Genomic DNA, 19,640 nt, shown 5'->3' with positions numbered 1-19,640 from the left:
CTTCCTTTTATCTACACTATTTTGTTTTAGTTTTGTTGAAAAAGATATAAAAAGTTAACACACCTTTCTCTCACATAATTCTTTATTCTACCCCACTTAGTATTTCTCTCCAATTAATTGATTAACACAATATTTCTCTCCCACTATGTTAATATTTTTAATTATTTTTTTTAGATATTTTTAGAACACTTTTTGAGAAGGTTCATCATGTCGACTTAACCACCAATAGCTTTTCATAAGCTGGAAATAAGTATTGTAAAGTATAGTGATTTTTCCTAAACATCCAAAATATTTTTTTATTATTTAAAGAATAAAAATAAAATAACTACACCATCACATCAGTCCCATCATGGCTTCCATAGTCATTCAATCCAACAATAGTTCAGGGTGAAAGCATGGAGTTGGGTTACACCTTTTGGCGAGAGAGGGAACGTTTGAGTAGAATAAATGATGGCTTGATTGAGCCATTTAAGTGCTCGATCAAACTTTTTTTAGCAACTTGATTGAGTTGTTTGAGGGCTTAAAAAAGTAACCAGATGTTAGCTATGAGCTCGATTGAGCCATGATTTTGAAATTTCCCAACAATATAACCTAGGCGTGGAATTAAAAAACTTGCTTGATTGAGCCTTAAATCTTGATCAAGCTACAAGCCCAATCAAACCTTAAAAGCTAGATCAAGACTTAAGATCTAGATGAATCCTTAAATCTAGATCTAGCTATTGGCTAGATCTAGCCTGAAAGTTAGATCCAAGCTTAAATCTAGATTGCGTTATAGGCTATATCAAGCCTTTATTTAACCACATAAAGGACTCAAACGAGTGTTTCTTAAACCCTCGATTGAGCTACTTTAATTTCGAAATCAAGTGCTTGATCGAGTGTTTTAAGCATTCATTTGAGCCTATTAAGTCCTAAAATCCATAATTTCAGCATCCCTTCTACAAACTTTCCTGCAACACCATTTTTAACCCTAGTGGACTCAAGGCTAAATTTGTCCTTAGGTGGCAGAGTTGATTTTGAAATTTCCCAACAATACAACCTAGGTGTGGAATTAAAAAAACTTGCCTGATCGAGCATTAAATCTTGATTGAGCTACAAGCTCGATTGAGCCTTAAAATCTAGATCAAGCCTTAAATCTAGATCTAGCTATAGGCTAGATCTAGCCTTAAAGCTATATCCAAGCATAAATCTAGATTGCGTTATAGGCTATATTGAGCATTTATTTAACCGGATAAAGGGCTCAAATGAGTGTTTCTTAAACACTTGATGGTGCTATTTTAATTTTGAAATCAAGTTCTTGATCGAGTTTTTTAAGCATTTGTTTGAGCCTATTAAATCATAAAATCCATAATTTTAGCATCCCTTCTACAAAATTTCTTATAGCACCATTTTGTACCCTAGCAGACTTAGAGCTAAATTTGTCCTTAGGTGGTAGAGTTGATCACATTGGATTCATGAAGCAATCCTATATTCAATGGCATATGAGTTTGTTATTTTAGAAGTCATATGATATTTTTCATCTAATTTCTTTTAAACATAATGCTTGAATTTTTTATGAAGTGTTTTAAAGACATTAAATAAAAATCAATATCGTAAATATAAAAAAAAAAAAAAAAAAAAAAAATATCACTATCTTCATTTACAAATCCTCTTCAAAGGGTACTTTTGGTTTTTCAATTTATTAAAAAAGTTGAAAAAAAACTTACCTTGACAGATGTGTCTGCAAAATGAAATTGAAATATTACTTCACCAAGTTTGAAAAATAATAAAAAATATATTTTTACATAAAAGAATAATTTTTTAATATGAAAAATTATCTCTCTCCATGTAGATCATTCTCACATACATATTTCTTAAACATTAATCATTTTAGACTAAGTTATGCTACATGAACACACACTTACCTCTAAATATGTGTGAAAATTTCCAAGGACAAGAGTTTCATTGAATGGAAAATTGACATATTATATGACACTAAATATTTTTGCAAGAAATATCATCAGGACAACAACATAATTCTCCACAATTTTTCTTTTTACTCTAAATAAAAAATCACAGTTCTTATATAAATTTTGAGGGTTTCAATTCAATAAAAGAGGAAAAACTTGAAATTTAGTTTCCACATTTGGCACAAAATTGTAACCCATCTTCATGCTTTCACTCGTCCATGTCTAAAAATAATTAATGTTTCAAAAAACAGAACCATAATATTTTTACAACATTAAAAATGACTCTATCCTTTTCCTTACAAAAGTGTTTTTTTTTAAATAGTTTCGTTATCATGATTAAGCTAGCCAACATGTTCAACTAAGGCCCCTTGGTAGTGATATTCATTATAGGCTACATTTTCTACATCTTTATTTCCTGCTTCAATGTCATTTTTACTTGAGGTTTGAAAATGTAAGTTCTCTAGAATGTCCAACAATTGTGTTATAGTCAAACTCTATGGTGGTGGAAATGACTTATTTATCTCACCAAAACCTTCCACATGTTCCTAATGGAAATTTGGATTGACCTAAAATTTCATGAGGGGTGAGTTTAGCCACTATATTTCTACAGGAAAATGTATGATTCGATTCCTTCTCATCATGCCACACTGTTGTTTCCAATTTCATTGATATCAAATACGTACTAGGCCAAAGTAAATGCAACCCAGTGACGAATTGTTTGTCCATTTAAATGTGTGTTATCAAGCTCAGGAAAAATTGCTTCTCCAAACCATACTTTCAATCTTGAACAGATGGGTGGTTCTTGATGACCAACCTTAATAACACTATAAGCAATATATTTAAAAATATTAACAACAATCGGAGCCAAAATATGTCCATAATTAAATAATAGTGGAAAAATATTCAAGTGTAATTTTCATGTCAATAATGTAATGACACCATGCATAATCAAAAGTTGGGAATTTATATTTATAAAGTCACATTGATATGTGGTAAAATGTATCTATAAATTGGATGCAAAATAAATCATAAGATATGAAAGTCCATAATTCTTTAGTACCTGTTTGATCATATACCATAGTTATTTATCTATCTAATTACATTACACTATAAGCACATCTTTACCCAACTATTTTTGTTGTATCATATGAAAGCCTTGATCCCTCCCACATACCATAAAGAGACTTATTTATTTGTAACATGGTGCAATAATCATTTATTTCATGTGATGTAGCATAATTCACTTCCCTACATTTTGATTGAGCACAATTAGACTCTCTAGTTTGTGACTGATCAATGATACTCAACAATTAGCAATGTGTGGTATAATTACTGAATTCCTTGCAACATGCTACATAGAAGGTTGTCTCTTTGTGTTGTGGTTCAGAGAGGAGTCATTTCCCCATAATGTAGTGCTAAGAATGCTTGTTCCCCATGATGTAGTGCTCAAAATGTTCGCATTTACCAATGAGCATCAAGTATTGAAAACAACAACATTTTCCTTCTTAGGATTTAAACTATAGTAGAGGAATACACAACATCCATGTGCCTCTCCTTTGTTAAAGAGTTCATGAAGCTTCTAGCAGAAGAAATAGGTACAAGAAAAGAGGTCCAAAATCAACATGGAGGGAGCATAAAACTAGAAATCAAGAAACATAACAACGTAGATATCTAGTGGACTCCTCTTTTGAAGAAAGAAACATTCTCCTCTCCATCCTCCTTAATTGTTCATGCTCTTTGTATGGAAACAGATGGATATTAAAATCAAATCGTGAATGCTTTTATCCTCTTGCTACCACATCTTTCTATAGATTTGGTACTAAGTAATTAGTGTTTTTCTTTTCCTCAGAAAAATTCCTAAGTGCTGTTATAATGTGGTGGCAAGGTACCATGTAATGTCTCCATCATTTGATGCTCAAAAAGGGCTTTCAAACTGTCATAACTATTTCAATTGCTTTCAAATCAACTAATATTTCTTGATCTAAGAAAATAGTGTCTATTATCAATCTAATCCATGATGTTACCACAGAATTTGTTGGAACATATAATCTTTTCTTTGAATTCCAGACCTCAAGACTGACTTGTTTTCTTCCTTTTTTAATAAGATGTTGGAGGAGGATAAGACAATCATTCTTTATCATATTAAAATGTCACGTCACTACCAATTGGTGTTGTAAAGACAATCCCAAACTTATTTATGTTATTTCTATTAAGACATTTAGAGAGTGATCAAACATTATCTAGTACATTGTTACCTTCAAAAGCTACCACAAGAAACTATACTTCCTTCCTCAAATATCTATATAATTTTTTTTTTTTTCACTATATGACTATTGCCTTTGATTGGGTATTTACTGGTAGTCCAAATTCAAGGTAACCATTGTGGAAATATCACTATAAAAGTATGTTTCTATAAAAAAAACCCGTCAACTACAAATGGAAGTTTCCATAAATGCGTTTCAAACCTCCATATATTATTTTTATGTTTGAGATAGCCTTACGTGATTGAGGCTATTGTCATAAACTCAAGTTTGAAGTTGATCACCCTTAAAATCTACCCTAAACACTAGCTCATAATCTTGATAAACGAAGTTGTTATAAGCTTTCATTGCCACTAATGATATTTATCTCTATCATGCAACAATTTTAGGGATGCCATTATGAGTGTCACCATACATAAAGGAAAATAGGAATGGTTCCTTTTCATCTATTTGATTAATTGTGATCTATTGTTACCAACATAAGCAACCAAAGGAAAACTTTTACTGCTAAAATTGCAATGCAACTTTAGGAAAGGACTCATTTGAGAATGTCTTTTCTTCCATTGTCTTTGACATGTATACATGGATAAATATGTTAAATCTTAATAATATCATGCTACAAAATAGTTTTCATGTGTCCTAAAGATGCATAATCCTAAAATATTATTTAATGCACATCCCATAAACCATAATATATCCATAAAACTAGGAATGAGGATGAATGAAGGACAGACATAAACAATCTATTATTATGGACCAAAATGAACAAGGAGTACTAAATGTCAGGGTGATTCTAAGCATCCACACTAATTCATTGGCCATCTTAGAGACATTTTTAAGAAACACAATGAAAATATCCATGCAAACTTGTAAAAGGAAGGGTGACTCAAAGTTTTAAATGTGCGTGGAGAAAATTTTGGGGAGAGCTGTAACAGCTGCAACAAGTTCCAACAGGGAATTTCCCATAAACCAATGGGAATTTCTCACAACCAAGCTAACAAGAATTTGTTGTCACCCCTATATAGTTGTATTGCATGAATTTATGCCTCTGTGGCTAACTATCTCCCACAAACCTCCCATTTCTAAAATGCATACCCCTTAAGCTTTGTTGCACACCCTTATATCCCTAAATTTTGGGGGAATTTCCACCATTTCCACCACTGTGAATTTTTTCAAAGAATTTGTGAACAACTTACAAATTCCATGGAAATGGTTTTGCAGCACATGCAAGCCTTGTGCCATAACATGGGCTCTAATACCACCTTGTAACATCCCCAACCCCCTGCTAGGAAATATTACCACACAACCACAATCGGGTATTACGATTTTCTCTGCAATAGCATAAAAGAATATTGTACATGACATTAACCTATGAATTATGAAATTCCTAACTAGATTATTATTAAATGTGATACCCAACCATCACATGCACAAATTAATTCACAATTATTCAAATTAATGAATTAGCCACATTCAAAATACTAATATGTACAAAGGCCAAACTAGGGTTTAAAAAAACATGGGACATAGACATAAATTAGGGCACATGGATACTTATCTCTAACAAAAGGGAAAATTGTTGCAAAACTTCCATGTTCCACCTAGCCATAAACCACACTATTCATAATCATTAAAACATGGGTTACCCTTGAGTAGGGCCCTCAAATCCATGAGAGACAGTTTGTAGAACAATTACTAGACAACAAACAATACTCAAAATACCAACCCAAACAACCTTAGCCTTCAACCACATGCTTATGCATCCCCATTATCATATTCCCAAGTTGTCTACCCCTTCTATGCACCTAGAAATACATCAGGTCTCATGACACCTTTTTCATACGCGTCTTAACATTGAACATGGATGGTCTCAACTCTATGGCTGCTAGGAGCTCTTACTACTCACCTCGAATTCCAAGTTCCCTTCTTGGTGAAACTAAAAACACCTAGTCAGTTACAATGCCCCAATTTACAGACTTATTATCTTTTCACCAAACCAAGTTCCACTAGAGCTCGACTATTTTGGAGTGAATCAATGAATTCCAATCCCTAGACATAATCCAAAGGCACCTAGTTAGTAAGAAAGCATCAAACTATGGACTCATTCACTAGTCACCAAATTGAATTCCACCAGAACTCCATGGATGTCAAAGTGAATCCACTAATTCCACTCTCAACACATAATCTATAACCTATAGGGCTCACACAAAGATGATTCATTCCCTTATAACCCACAACCAACAACTAAGTAATCATCCATAATTTCATTTCTAAGAAAAACCATTCATTTTTGCATGCATGGCCTTCTCTCTCGACGCGGTACCTTCTCAAGCCACATGGGATTTAGGTCCTTTTCATGAAAATATCATCCCACTAGAAATGTTTCCCTTTTCCATGGAGTTTTTTGGCATCCATATTCTTTTCTGTTGATTTTGTCTATAGGTAGCCTATTTTATTAATATATACATAGAAATTTACATCATGATTATAATTATAGGCTCCACCGCCACACAAGCTTTAAAGAAGGTTATCCTCAACATGCATATATATATATATATATATATATATATATATATATATATATATATATATATATATATATATATAAGCTCCTTTTCACTATATATAGAGAGAGATATATAGTTACGGTAGTTAAAGTAAACTTGAATTAATTAGACAATTAATTTACCATGGAAATTTTACAAGCTCAATAAAATATGGTTTTCCCCATGGTATTCTCATGATATTAAGACTATTTAATGTCATGATGAAGTCATTATCATTCTCCTTTAGGTGATTGAATAATATATCTATTATTTAGGGTGTTTTGTGGTGTCCATGTATTATTACTGTTATGTGTTTGACATTTATTTATTTCTTTCTCTCTCCTTACTAACAATTGGTATCATAGCTTGATGGTGGATTGAAGGATTGGGTGCAAAGGAGCAACGTGGTCAGAATTTCATGAGCACTCATTAAAGATGTGATAGGAAATCATGGAAACTCTTGAGCTCCATGAACCTATGGTATGGTGCGAGATTACATTAGGAGGTTAAGAAAATAGTGTGTAAAGGATGATGTTCCATAGAAGAAGTGTACTTCTAAGAGAAATAAATAGTAGAGGAGACTTGATTTTAGAGAGAGCTTCCAAAATGATGTTTTATGATGTGTAGGCTTAGGTTGAGAAAATAAGGAACATAGTCTCATGTATGAGAAAAGGGGAAGATCATGGTGGAAAGTATTAATAGAGGAGGTGGTGGTTACCAATGGATACATACTTAAGACAAAGATGTTGAGGACAAATCTCGAGGGTTGTTTGGAGGTTGCAAGAAAATACTAGGGTTCTAGTAATGTATTTGTGCAAGCTAGTGTGATGGGGTTTACAACTGAATGTTTGTAGCCTATGGGCTACCAAATCTCAGTATATACCTAGACACCCATGAATATTAAACCGTTATGTGAGATGAGAGAAGTTTTTGCAGAAAGTGGTAATTAGTAGGGGCTTTAATACATATGAATTTCTCCTATATAGTGAGACATTGGTAATGAATAGGGTGCATTTGTTCAATCTACCTAGGTTCAATGTTATTCTATTGATGGAATCTTTGTGCAGATTTTAAGCTAATAAGTTTTTGATGAAGAGGAGGATATGATCATGTTACGAAGCTTGCAGTGGAAAAGTATTTTCATGAGCACACCTTATTTGAGCCACTGAATGATGAGTTGATGGACTATGTCTTGGTGGAGGAGCCCGTGATGAAAGTGATCAAGACTAAGTAGTATTGAAACAAGACCAAGAAAGTGCTCTATTCTACATTATCCCAGCACATGAACCACTAGCGAGAAGAGGCAACTTATGGTAAGCTATGGTTGGACACTAATGAAAATTCATATATTTGGACAAGTTATAATTAGCTTGTGGTTAGGGATGAGAGGATTTGATTATAAATATACCTTGAATATAAAGATGTAGAGCTTAAAGAAATGTTTTTGCTATGAAACTGGGTTGAGAAAATTGGTTTAGTGACTTCTAGGATGGATATATGTAAGTTCAATACTGAGAGTTAGTCCATTGAGAGATCACACGGATTTGATGAGTGTAAATAATTATGGAATGGTAGGTTAAGGTGAGATTAGCACCATACGTGATTTTCGAGTGGGGTCATAGTAAAAAGGTGCTCAAAAGCAGGGGAATATAGTGAGATAAAGGTCAAGTAGCTACATGGATGAGAAAAGGTCGATGAGTTTGATGGTTTGGACGCCTCATGAAGGAGCCAATGTGTTATGGAGAACTACAGTAGTACATGTACACCCTAGAATATTTGGTCCAACTTGTAATGCATTCCATAAGCAGGTTGTATTCCATAAGGTTGTTGTAAAAATTATTGTTTAGGCATGAAAGTAGGATGATTGCATATGATGTCTAATGTAATAAAATGAACCATGTGAATAGGTACACGGTTACCAGGTGTACCCATATGCAAGATTTATTATTGAAAGAATTTTTATTTAGGAATACATGTTGGTGTGAAATGACACATGGAGTTATGTATGATCAAGTTGTGGAATGGACCACTTGAATAAGTACAAAGCTAGTAGGTGTGCTCGAATTCTAGCTTGAAGGGTGGGTGGTGTAGGTGGGAATTCGAAATATGATGAAATTACATGGTTGGTGATCTACATAAGTGAAAAGGTGTCCTAGAAAACTTGTACATATAGAAGCTTGTTACCCATGCATTTCAATAGATGACAAAATTTTGTACAGAATTCAACAAATTTATTGATGCCATGTTAATCTCCCCAAGTGATGTTTAAAGGATGGATTCCAAACAACTACATGTCCTTTTTGAACCCATGGTTATCCATAATTTTCACATACTCCTTAACCTCCCCGCAATAAGAATTTTAAAACTAAATTCAAATGTAGCAATACTATCTAATTTAAAAAAAAATAAATGGAATATAATTTATTTATTTCATATTAGTTTTTTTAAATTGATTAAATATATAATATCCCCTCTTGAAAAATTCTCTTCATCTTATGCAAATTATTCTCTAAATAATTTTGGCTTCTATTCACCCTTTCTCACATCACTCATCAATATATATAACAATAACACTTATATTGAAACTTAAAAATTATACTTATATTATTTAACAAGTAATCCAAAATTCCATTCAAGGTGAAATTGATAAGACATGTCATCTATGTTTCTTTTCATATAGTTAATATATCAATTATGATCCCAATTCTTTCCTTCTATCAACTTGCTAATACATTGATGCTCCATTGGCTTACCACCTTACAACCTTCATTAAATCCTTTCCTTCACCAAGGATCCCTGGCATAATTAATAATTAATAATTTCTTCTCTTCCTATGAAATAATAATAAATCATCTAATTAATAATTTTTTCTCTTCCTATGAAATATATTTAAATTAAATAATATTTTTTTATTCTTATAAATAAAATATACTTATAAAATAATATATTTTTTTTATCCTTATGCCATCCTTAACCGAGGATGGCATAAGGACACAAGGGCCTGGTTAAACTATTGGGAGATCAATGAGAATGATGCTTTGCAAAACATAAATAACATTAAAGATATTGTTACTTCTAAGTTCAAAGAAAAATTGTGGTGTGAGAAAGATTTAGCGTCTAAAAGAAAATTAAGTTATTATAAGAAGGTCATCAACCCCACCCTTGAAGATCAAAAGTATCTCTCTATTTTAACTAGCTCAAAGAAGAAAATTAATATAGCAAAGATTAGAACGAATTCTCATGAGCTCCATAGTGAAACTGGCCGTTGGGCAGTTCCTAAAATGCCATGGATGGAAAGGATCTGCCATATTTGTGAGAATAGGAGCATCGAGGATGAAAACCACTTCCTCTTAGAGTGCCCTGCATACAACCACATTAGATCTCAATTTCACAACCTTTGTTACAATACTAACCTTCCTAGCCTTTTACAATGCCCAAATTATAGTGAACTCGGGAGGCTTCTCTCCAAGCTTTTTGAGCATAGGAATAAAATCTTAAATCAAAATAAATAATTTGTCTTTTTAGGTCCGATAGATCATTATTTGGTCTCAGCGGACGTTAACCATCATCATCATCATCATCATCACAAACTAGGGAAAACATCTTTTATATTTCTTTGCTCATCTTCGTTCACTATATACTTCATAAGTTATAACAAATTCACTATATACTTAATAAGTTATAACAAATAACTAGCGTGTCATACTTCCTTAAGCTCTCAACCATTTACCTCTTTGTATGTGCCAAAGTCAAATGCCTTTTAAGCATCCATTTTTCCTGCTGTGTGAAAAAATGGTTCAACTATTAGGACTCTATTAACTCAACCTTTGTTATCATTTGTTAGCATTGTGGAGAAAGTAATAGTCGCTGAAAGACAAGTTTATCAATTTAGTATGCATCTCTCATTTAAACCCCACGAGTAATCAAATCCATCGCGTATCAAGTTTATCAATTGCATCTCTCATTTAAACCCCACGAGTAATCAAATCCATCGCGTATCATCATCCCAACATGTAGCCTTTAATTAGAAGCATCAATTATAGAAAATGAGTGGTAGTTGGTATAAATAGGAGTATTGTTTCTCTTCTCATCATGATAACCCATACACTTCCAATGATCCTATTACTGATATTTTGATCAAATAGCAAGCATCTTCCCTATTTCTACACATATTATAATCAACCGTAAATCAAATAATTCCATAATTAAATCAAAAAATTAATTAAATAACACTTCAAGACACCCTAACTCAATATAAAGTCTAATATAACGTTGTTGCAATTAGTGTTAATTTATAATTGATGTTCCGTGTCATACTAAGAAAATTGTTATAAAGTCTAATATAACGTTGATGTAATTAGTATTAATTTATAATTGATGTTCCGTGTCATACTAAGAAAATTGCTAAGATTTAATTGAGATTCCTGGTCATACTGTGAATGGTTAGGATTTGCAAATTAAGGTATTTATTATATCAATGCATATATAAACCATTTATATAACCATACAAATATTTAGAATAATAATTTTAAAATTAATAAAATTATTAAAACTCAAATTTTATGATTAAAATAAAAATTAATAAATAAAATTATTTATAAATAAATTTACTCAGATAATAATCTAAACAATATCAAATAATTATAAATAAATAAAATAATATAACATAACTAATATGAAAAAAATATCTCAACTAATATTACATAAAATATATAACTTATAATATAAATATGAAAAGTCAAATGATTATTACATTGTTGTGACTCATCATCAATCCCTAAACAATAATCTCTCGCCTATTGTATCTATCAAAATAAAATTTCGCTTATTTTGAAAACCATCATTACATAAATCTATTCAATACTAATATACCGCAATTGAAATTTACTTATTTTCAAAACCACCCTGAGATAAAATATATATTGTGTTACTGTAAACAAAGAAAAATAACTATAAAAATATATACTGTGTTAATGTAAACAGAGAAAAATAACTATAGGAACATGCGTGTTTTTTTAATAAAATTAATCATGTTTGATTTGGTATAAGATTTTTAGGATTTTAAATTATTATCTATATTATCTATTAGTATTAGTAGATAGTAAAAAAATAATTTTTATAAAATATTCTTTAATTTTTATAAAATATTTTAGAATATTTTTAGTAGTAGTTTGACATCTTACTCAATAGATAGTAAGAATTTAAGTTTTATAAAACATTTAATAATATTTTTAATAGTATTTTAATATCGAAGTTTAAGATATGTTTCAAAATTAGTTATGTTTTTTTTTTTTTATTAAATTGATTAATTAAAAGATGTCATGTAAATATAAAAATGAGTTATGGTTTTTGGGCATGTGGTAGTCATATGACATAGTTGTAGTCAATAAAATTGTAATAAAATTTAATTGTAAATTTTCTTTTAATTAATCAATTTAATCAATTTAATCAAAATAGTTAAAAGAGCATAACTACCTTCTAGATCAATTTCAATTTTTAATTTATGACTATTATTAAAAATATTATAAACGATTATAGATAAATAAATTAAAATTGCAAAAGTCTTAAAAATAAAAATATTTTCAATAAAACCAAAAAATATAATAAGTTTAAGTAAAACCAACTATAGATAAATTTATATTATTTTTTCAATATTTATTTTGTAAATTTGACAAATTAACTTTAATCCAATTTTTAAAAAAATATTTAAATTTAATTTCTTTTCTTTCCTATTTTTAATTACACTTAAAATAAATTTATATTAATTTAATAAATTTAAAATCGTAATCTAGTACATTCTCAGTCACGTCTCATTTCTTATATTAGGTGAATAAATTTGGAGATATTATTTTATTAGATAATCGAAGATGAAATTCAAAAATATCCCTGACAAGACCCCAAAAACACATCCTATTATCTTTCTTAAACCTGAATCATACAAACATTTAAAATTTTAACCATATTAAAACCATGAATAGCAGTTCCATCCAACCAAATCATAAATTCGCTTAAATTTTCAGAAGGAATTTAAGCACATACATAGTTCTAAATTTTTACGATAGAGCACACACCATGTACAGTCATTAAAAAGCTTATGACTAATTTCACCCTGCGAGAAGTAGAATATGTGTGCAAACTTGAGAGGGAAGACTCATTTTCAAATTGTATCCTGAATTTGACTATTCAATTGTAATTCACTGTTACGGGCATCAATTCAGACACCTTTCATGTATACCTTCAATATTTTCATTAGGAAATTAACAAAATTATTTTTGTCCAGAAAGGGTAAAGAACATAAATCTTGATCCTCAGTTAACGTTTCCAAAAAGGCGTAGATCATAGCAATATTAATGTGGTGTGATATAAGGTTAATATAAAATGATATAACATCTCGTTATTTTTTTCACTCTCATCACCACGGTGTATGTTGTATCGTGTTATATCGATGTATGTTGTATCGTGTTATATAGCGTCATGTCAGACCACATTAATATTACTATACTCTAAAAATTGGAATCGCCTTCCAAAAAAGGCGAGGGAATGCGGACAGTGGCCTCTAAATGTGGACAGTGGCCTCTAAATGTGTCAGTACGACTAACAAACTGAGTGTTTGTTCTCTGATTCAGAGCTTACGTCATGGCAAGGAGAACGTTAGTTGTGCTTCATTTCTCTCTCCCCAGAATGGCAGGTGAATGGCATTTAAGAAATGACCAATCAACTTGCACTGATGTGATGTTTCCCCGTCTTATCTGGAGATGCGTGGGTTTCAGTGATTACCGAATCTGGACGTTGTTCGCTTGAATTTGCGGGACGCCATTATCTTACCGACTGCAAAAGTCATCCGTCCATATATATATATATGATATTTCTGTATATATATGATATTTCTGGGGACCAATGGTATCAATCTATGAATTCTGGACCTATTCATTTAGAAATAGTAGTGGGGTGATTTTAATTTTGACAATTGTTGTCCTCTTTTATGTCATCTTTAGGTTCGTGACCTAAATCTTAGCGATTTTTTTGGTTTTTTCTGCTTGTGGATCAGTATCAATGTACTATAGTTGACAACTTGGCTCAACATCTCTGGCCAGCCATTCGATTTCTGCCATTCTTAAACAAAACATGGGTTTTTGTAAGAATATATTAACAATTTTGCGCCGGCCAATGCAGCGATATCTGTGCAACAGGAATCTTAAAGTAACTGTTAGTGTGGCCCCATCACAATGATCGTCATGAGTCAAAAATTTACAGCGGCAGGGGTTTTGTGCAGGAATTAGAAGGTAATGGTGCAATTTTCTATATATACGCATCTGCCTTAGGAAATGGAATCGAGGAGGCCAGCGCGTGGCTGTTCCCAGCAGAGGAGAGCCTCAGCTGTCTCGAGCTGGCCTTAAGGGGTTACAGAAGAAGAATTTCGAAGATGGGTAGATCTTCTTGCTATCCAAAACAAGGTCATAGTCGTGGGGCTTGGACCCCTATGGAGGATATGATTCTCTCTGAATACATTCGAATTCATGGCAGTGATGGATGGAAAAATATCGCTAAACGAGCAGGTAAAATTCTAATAGCAATTTTTATTGCAAACGTAATGCGCATTGAGAGGTTAACTAAGCGGGCGCGCAGTTTTTGTTCTGCAGGCCTTAAACGATGTGGAAAGAGTTGCAGATTACGTTGGTTGAACTACCTTCGCCCCGACATTAAACGTGGTAACATTTCTCCTGACGAGGAGGACCTCATTATTAGGTTGCATCGCCTTCTTGGCAATCGGTATGTAGAAAATCAGAGAACAAGATTTGTTGAGAGAATTTTTTCGCCAAAGGGTTTCGAACTAATTATTAAATTCTGAAATATCTCCAAAATCTGCTATTCAATTATTAAGTTCTGAAATATTTCGAAAATCTGATACTCAATTAGGTTCGAGTATTAACCATTTTAATATATATGCAATATATATGCAGATGGTCTTTGATAGCAGGACGACTACCGGGTCGAACAGACAACGAAATCAAGAATTATTGGAACACTCATATGAGCAAGAAGTTGTGCCTGTCAATGAGCGATTCTCAACCTAAGTCTTCGCAGAAACGCAGAAGGTGGTCAAAATCTCCTGTTCCTGTCCCAAATCCTGTGTTCAAAGCCACCGCCGTTAGAATAAAAGCAGGCATGAGACTTTCTGGAATTGTAAGAGAAAATGGCTATAACGATGATGGCTCCAGTAATCTTATATCGGATGAAGCCTTCAGATTATGCAATGTTAAAGAAACTCGGAAATCTTCATGGCGCCACCTACTTGTGAACGATTCAATCGGAGACGAAGAATCCGAGCTTATTGCTTTGGGATTGGCTGATAATCCCGTCGAAACGTTAGCTACAAATCCTCTCTCTCCTATGTCGAGTTTAGCTGACCAGCAGTCTCCTCATTACGATCATTTTGGGGAAGATGCAGCTACTTTAGCTGAGAGTTCATTTTATTTGAACGAGAAGTCGTCTCAAGACTGTAATCTGTTCCCCTCTCTCTCCGACTGTTCAACAAGTTTTACATCAGAAGAATTATACAGAGAAATCGTAGAACTCTACGATAACGCAGAACACGAAGATTGGATTCATGAATTCGGTTATTTAGAGAAATGAAACCTGTTGCAATCAAATGACGCATGGGTGGAGGGAGATTTACACAAAGTTGAGTTGCAACATCGTGTGGAAGGAATGAGCTGTAGACAAATTCTTGCTGGAACACAGTGAATAAATCCTGTGATAGGGAATGCAGTCAATAAAATTTTACGAAGGTTTTCTAAATTGTTCATACATTGTAGGTCTATTGCAATCATATTAAATCCTGTGATAGGGAATGCAGCATATAAATTCTAGGAATGTTGTCTAAATTGTGCACACCTTGTAATTCTTCCAAATTAATGAAAATTTTCATCAAAGTGGTATTCAAGCGCTTTGTTTATTATTTGTAGAATCATATTAGTATACGTGGGTGACAAAATTAAATTAGTATCGTTTTCCTTTTTTGAAATTAATACAAAAGAGCCCGTAAAATTATTCTAATATAGAGAAAATCTATCAACATAATTACTCTTAATACCATTTCATAATCATTCCATTAGCTTGAATCGTTCTGCCCTGCTATTCCCATTAATTTTATACTCTGTCTTTGCTGATGAGTTGATGACGGCCATGTGATCGGCCGAGTGGAGAATCATATAATTAAATATTTTAGAAACGTCATATACTTTAGCCGAAGTTTCTAAAATCATTGTTCATATTACTGTATTCCATTAATTTTATACTGTCTTTGCTGATGAGTTGATGACGGCCATGTGATCGGCCGAGTGGAGAATCATATAATTAAATATTTTAGAAACGTCATATACTCTAGCCGAAGTTTCTAAAATCATTGTTCATATTACTGTATTACAGTTTGGTGGGGGAAGTGGTGATTGAAGTGACATTGGGATGTATTTTAAGATACGTCCTTTCATTGTGTCCCTAGCGCTGATGTCAACATAATTGGATGGCTTTTTTAGTTTTCTAAGCTTAATGTTTAAAGAATGAAATTAACAATAGTTATGTTAGTTTTTAAAAAATGTTTTAATATAATAAAAAATTTAAAATAACAATAATTTTTTTTTAAATAATATAAATGGTGTAAATTTATGTTAATTTATATGGTTAAAGCTTTACGATGGATTAAATTTTCTAATGTATATATCTCTTTTAAATATAGAATTTTAAAAATGTTATTTTTTATATATTAAAATACACACCATGTTTGAATCTAATACTGATTATTTTTTAGGAGTAATTTTAATAATAAAATGTTTTAATCATAACTTCCTATTATTATTATATAACATATACATAATTAATATTCCATATTGAAATTTTAATATATCATAAAAGGTAAATGTTTTTTGTAATATATTTTATTTTTTATTTAAATTATTTTTAAATATTGAATTAAATAAATTATATATATTTTAAAAATAATTCTTTTTTCGTGTCAATTATATTATATATATATATATATATATATATATATAATCGATTTAAAATTATGTATTAAAATTTTCCATTTTTGATACTTCAATAATTTTTTTATTATTAATATATATTTTTTGAAATACTATACACATATAATTGAACATAATTAGAATTATATATATAGTTTATTATCAATATCAGTAAGTAAATATAGAATTATATATTTTATTTAATTTGATGTAAAATTAAAGAAATTGAAAAAATATATGTAAATGTGAAAAAAGTACCAACAAAGATTAACCTTCCATACAAAGATAAGAACAAATGAAGAACATTAACCTTCCATACAAAGATAAGAACAAATGAAGAACATTAACCTTCCATACAAAGATAAGAACAAATGAAGAACAAGAAAACATTTCATTGCTCAAGAGAATATGTTGTACATCAAGCTAATTTATAGAAGCAATGGAATCTTTTAGAGATAGCTAAAAGATCAAAGTATGCAAGTAGTTATGGGTTCCAAGACACCCCATTTTCGCTTATGGAGAAAATAAAATAGAAAATGAAACCAAATAAGAAGACCCACTTAAATACCCATGTACAACCTCTCATAAACAGATAAAGAAAGAAACTCTTAAGTAAAACATTGTCCCACAAAAAACAAGAAAAAAGATAGAAAGAAAAATAAAATAAAAAATAAAAAATCAGTCTGATGACCCAAACACAACTTCATTCACTTCAAACATGTGTCTTAACTGAAAAATTCTTGGAATTAAGAAATCTTGGTAATTCCATAGACTTTCTGAAAATATTTGATACTCGGAAAGGCCCCATCACAACTTCATTCACTACAAGCATGTGTCTTAACGGAAGAAATCTTGGTAATGCCAACGACTTTCTTTATATATTTGATACTTGAGAGGTTAGCGTATGTCAGCTTTGTTTGGGAATGGTAATCAAATCCATAGCTTCATTTTGTTTATTTTTATAGGCAAATCTTTTAACTTTTTGGGTTAAAAACTGATTGGTTTTCGCTTATCATTTGTAACAGTCTATTGGATTGTAACCATTGTTGCATTTTCCTTTTCGAGATACGGTAATTATATAGAATAAACTACTCTATCATCAATAACTACACCATAATATAAAGCACTTTTTTACAACTCAATAACAACCGTGAAACAGAACACCATAATATCAAAGCACTTTTTAACAACTCAATAACAACCATGAAACAGAAATATCTTAAAAAAATTGTTTTTCCAAAATCTCTTTTCCAATGCTTTTTATTTCTTTTAATGATGTTAACTAATTTTTTTTTAATGATGTTAACTAATCCTTCTAGATTAATTTGTAATTTTTTGCAATACGTTGATAGTTTTTCATTTTCGTTGATAAGTTACCGAGAAAAAAAAATTCCGGTACGTGAGTTACATTGGTATAAATTTATACTTCTAGTTTTAATTACTCAATTTTCCATCATGAGGTTTATTCATGACTCTGTCTACAATGGTATCAGAGCACCAGTAAAATTATGAAATCCATGTTTCTGAGAAAGCTCGTTTGAAGTGCTCGTCGGCCTTTACGCCAGGACGTGGTGATCTGGATTGTGCTTTGTGACAGTGTCACGATCCTACCCTTAACATACATATATAATCAAAAAAATATTTGAATCTTTTAACCTTTACACACTTAACTTACCATATTCACTAATTTGCACACACCTGCTATGACAAACAGTCCACTCGGACTATTAATCTTATTAAAGAATGTTCAGGAATATTTACCAACGACAAGTACGCATTGATTATGATACCTCGGCAACATTTGAACGTTTTTGGTATGTATGCATCGCATTTGACACATAGGAAACCGGTGAATAGCGCTGGCATTTGACATATAGGCAACCGGTTAATAGCGCTGGCATTTTATGTAGCGCTGGCATTTTATGTTGCGACTGGAATATTAATCCGGCGATGAACTGTTGAGCGGTATTAAGTTTATGGACATGTGTTTAATGTTCTACAGTGCATCTCGCCTGCCCTTCCTGCTTGACCATGTGAAGTGGTAGAGCCCCGTACCCTCATTCCCCGCGTATCAGGTTCCCGCCTCATTTCGACGAAGGAGATCATCCGATCGAGATCTGAGGGTGGAGGTTTATCGGAGGGTTTTAGGGTTCGTATTAAGCGGCTTGAGTCTTCACCCAGTTCATTTGGGCCTAGCGTCGCTCCCAGGTTTGGCTTGTCTCCTTCGCATACAGGGGATGCCTTTAACGAACTCCTATGCCAAAATTCATCCGCTACACAGGACTTCGGCTTTCCGGAAAACAAACCTTGCAGGTGATGGCATTTGTTACAGTAAGTTTTTCCGATTCTCCTCTTATGTTAGTCTTTTATACAAGATTCTCTTTCGAATTAGTATGTGTATTAACTGTTCAACTATTTCTCTGTGCTTGAAGGTGGTTGCTGCGGCAATGAATTCCTTCTATATACCGGACGTTGGACCCTCAGCAACCCAACTTTTAATGCCGTATAGCGGGTAAGCAATTTCATGCTCGAACTGTTTTCCGGGAGCAATGTTTGGGGTTTTCTTCCTTTCGACTGGTGCGGTCATGAAATTTATATATACTCATTCTCGTTTTTTTTTATTTGGCTCCAAATTTCCATATCCTGGCCGAAGTAACCGAAGACGGGTTTCTTGAGGCTTGCCTCCAAGGCTGCTTATGGTTTTTCTTTTGTAACCCCAGACTTCGTTCTCTCGGCCGGTTCTGTTGGAATTGTGAGGAACGGTCAGTTCCGTCAATGCGAGGTGCCTTGGCAGTCCCCGCGGTTAAATTATCTCAATATTCATTTGTTTGTTTTTATAACCATTTACAGTGTAATTATTTGGTA

At 32.1% G+C, this 19,640-nt stretch overlaps 1 protein-coding gene across 1 annotated transcript; it reads left to right on the top strand.

The window, feature by feature from the left end:
- Positions 1-14,007: 14,007 nt before the first annotated feature.
- On the top strand, positions 14,008-15,697 carry LOC149264093 (transcription factor WER-like). The gene is made up of 3 exons (XM_089388941.1): positions 14,008-14,309; positions 14,394-14,523; positions 14,715-15,697. The coding sequence occupies exons 1-3, from the start codon at positions 14,177-14,179 to the stop codon at positions 15,385-15,387; spliced, it is 936 nt and encodes a 311-aa protein (XP_089245067.1). The 5' UTR covers positions 14,008-14,176; the 3' UTR covers positions 15,388-15,697.
- The last annotated feature ends 3,943 nt before the right edge of the window (positions 15,698-19,640 follow it).

The sequence above is a fragment of the Pinus tabuliformis genome, chromosome 6 (genome assembly GCF_031772625.1).
Source record: "Pinus tabuliformis cultivar Carrire ecotype Pingquan chromosome 6, CPIR1, whole genome shotgun sequence".
Taxonomy (NCBI): Eukaryota; Viridiplantae; Streptophyta; class Pinopsida; order Pinales; family Pinaceae; genus Pinus; species Pinus tabuliformis.
Note: the sequence above shows the minus strand (reverse complement) of the source record. Positions and strands in the feature narration are given on the sequence as shown.

Excerpts from the sequence above, each read along its gene's own strand:
- LOC149264093 (XM_089388941.1), top strand. The coding sequence starts at position 14,177 with ATGGGTAGATCTTCTTGCTATCCAAAACAAGGTCATAGTCGTGGGGCT. Across the intron at positions 14,310-14,393 it reads AAATATCGCTAAACGAGCAG|GCCTTAAACGATGTGGAAAG; the intron begins GTAAAATTCTAA and ends TTTGTTCTGCAG. Across the intron at positions 14,524-14,714 it reads CATCGCCTTCTTGGCAATCG|ATGGTCTTTGATAGCAGGAC; the intron begins GTATGTAGAAAA and ends ATATATATGCAG.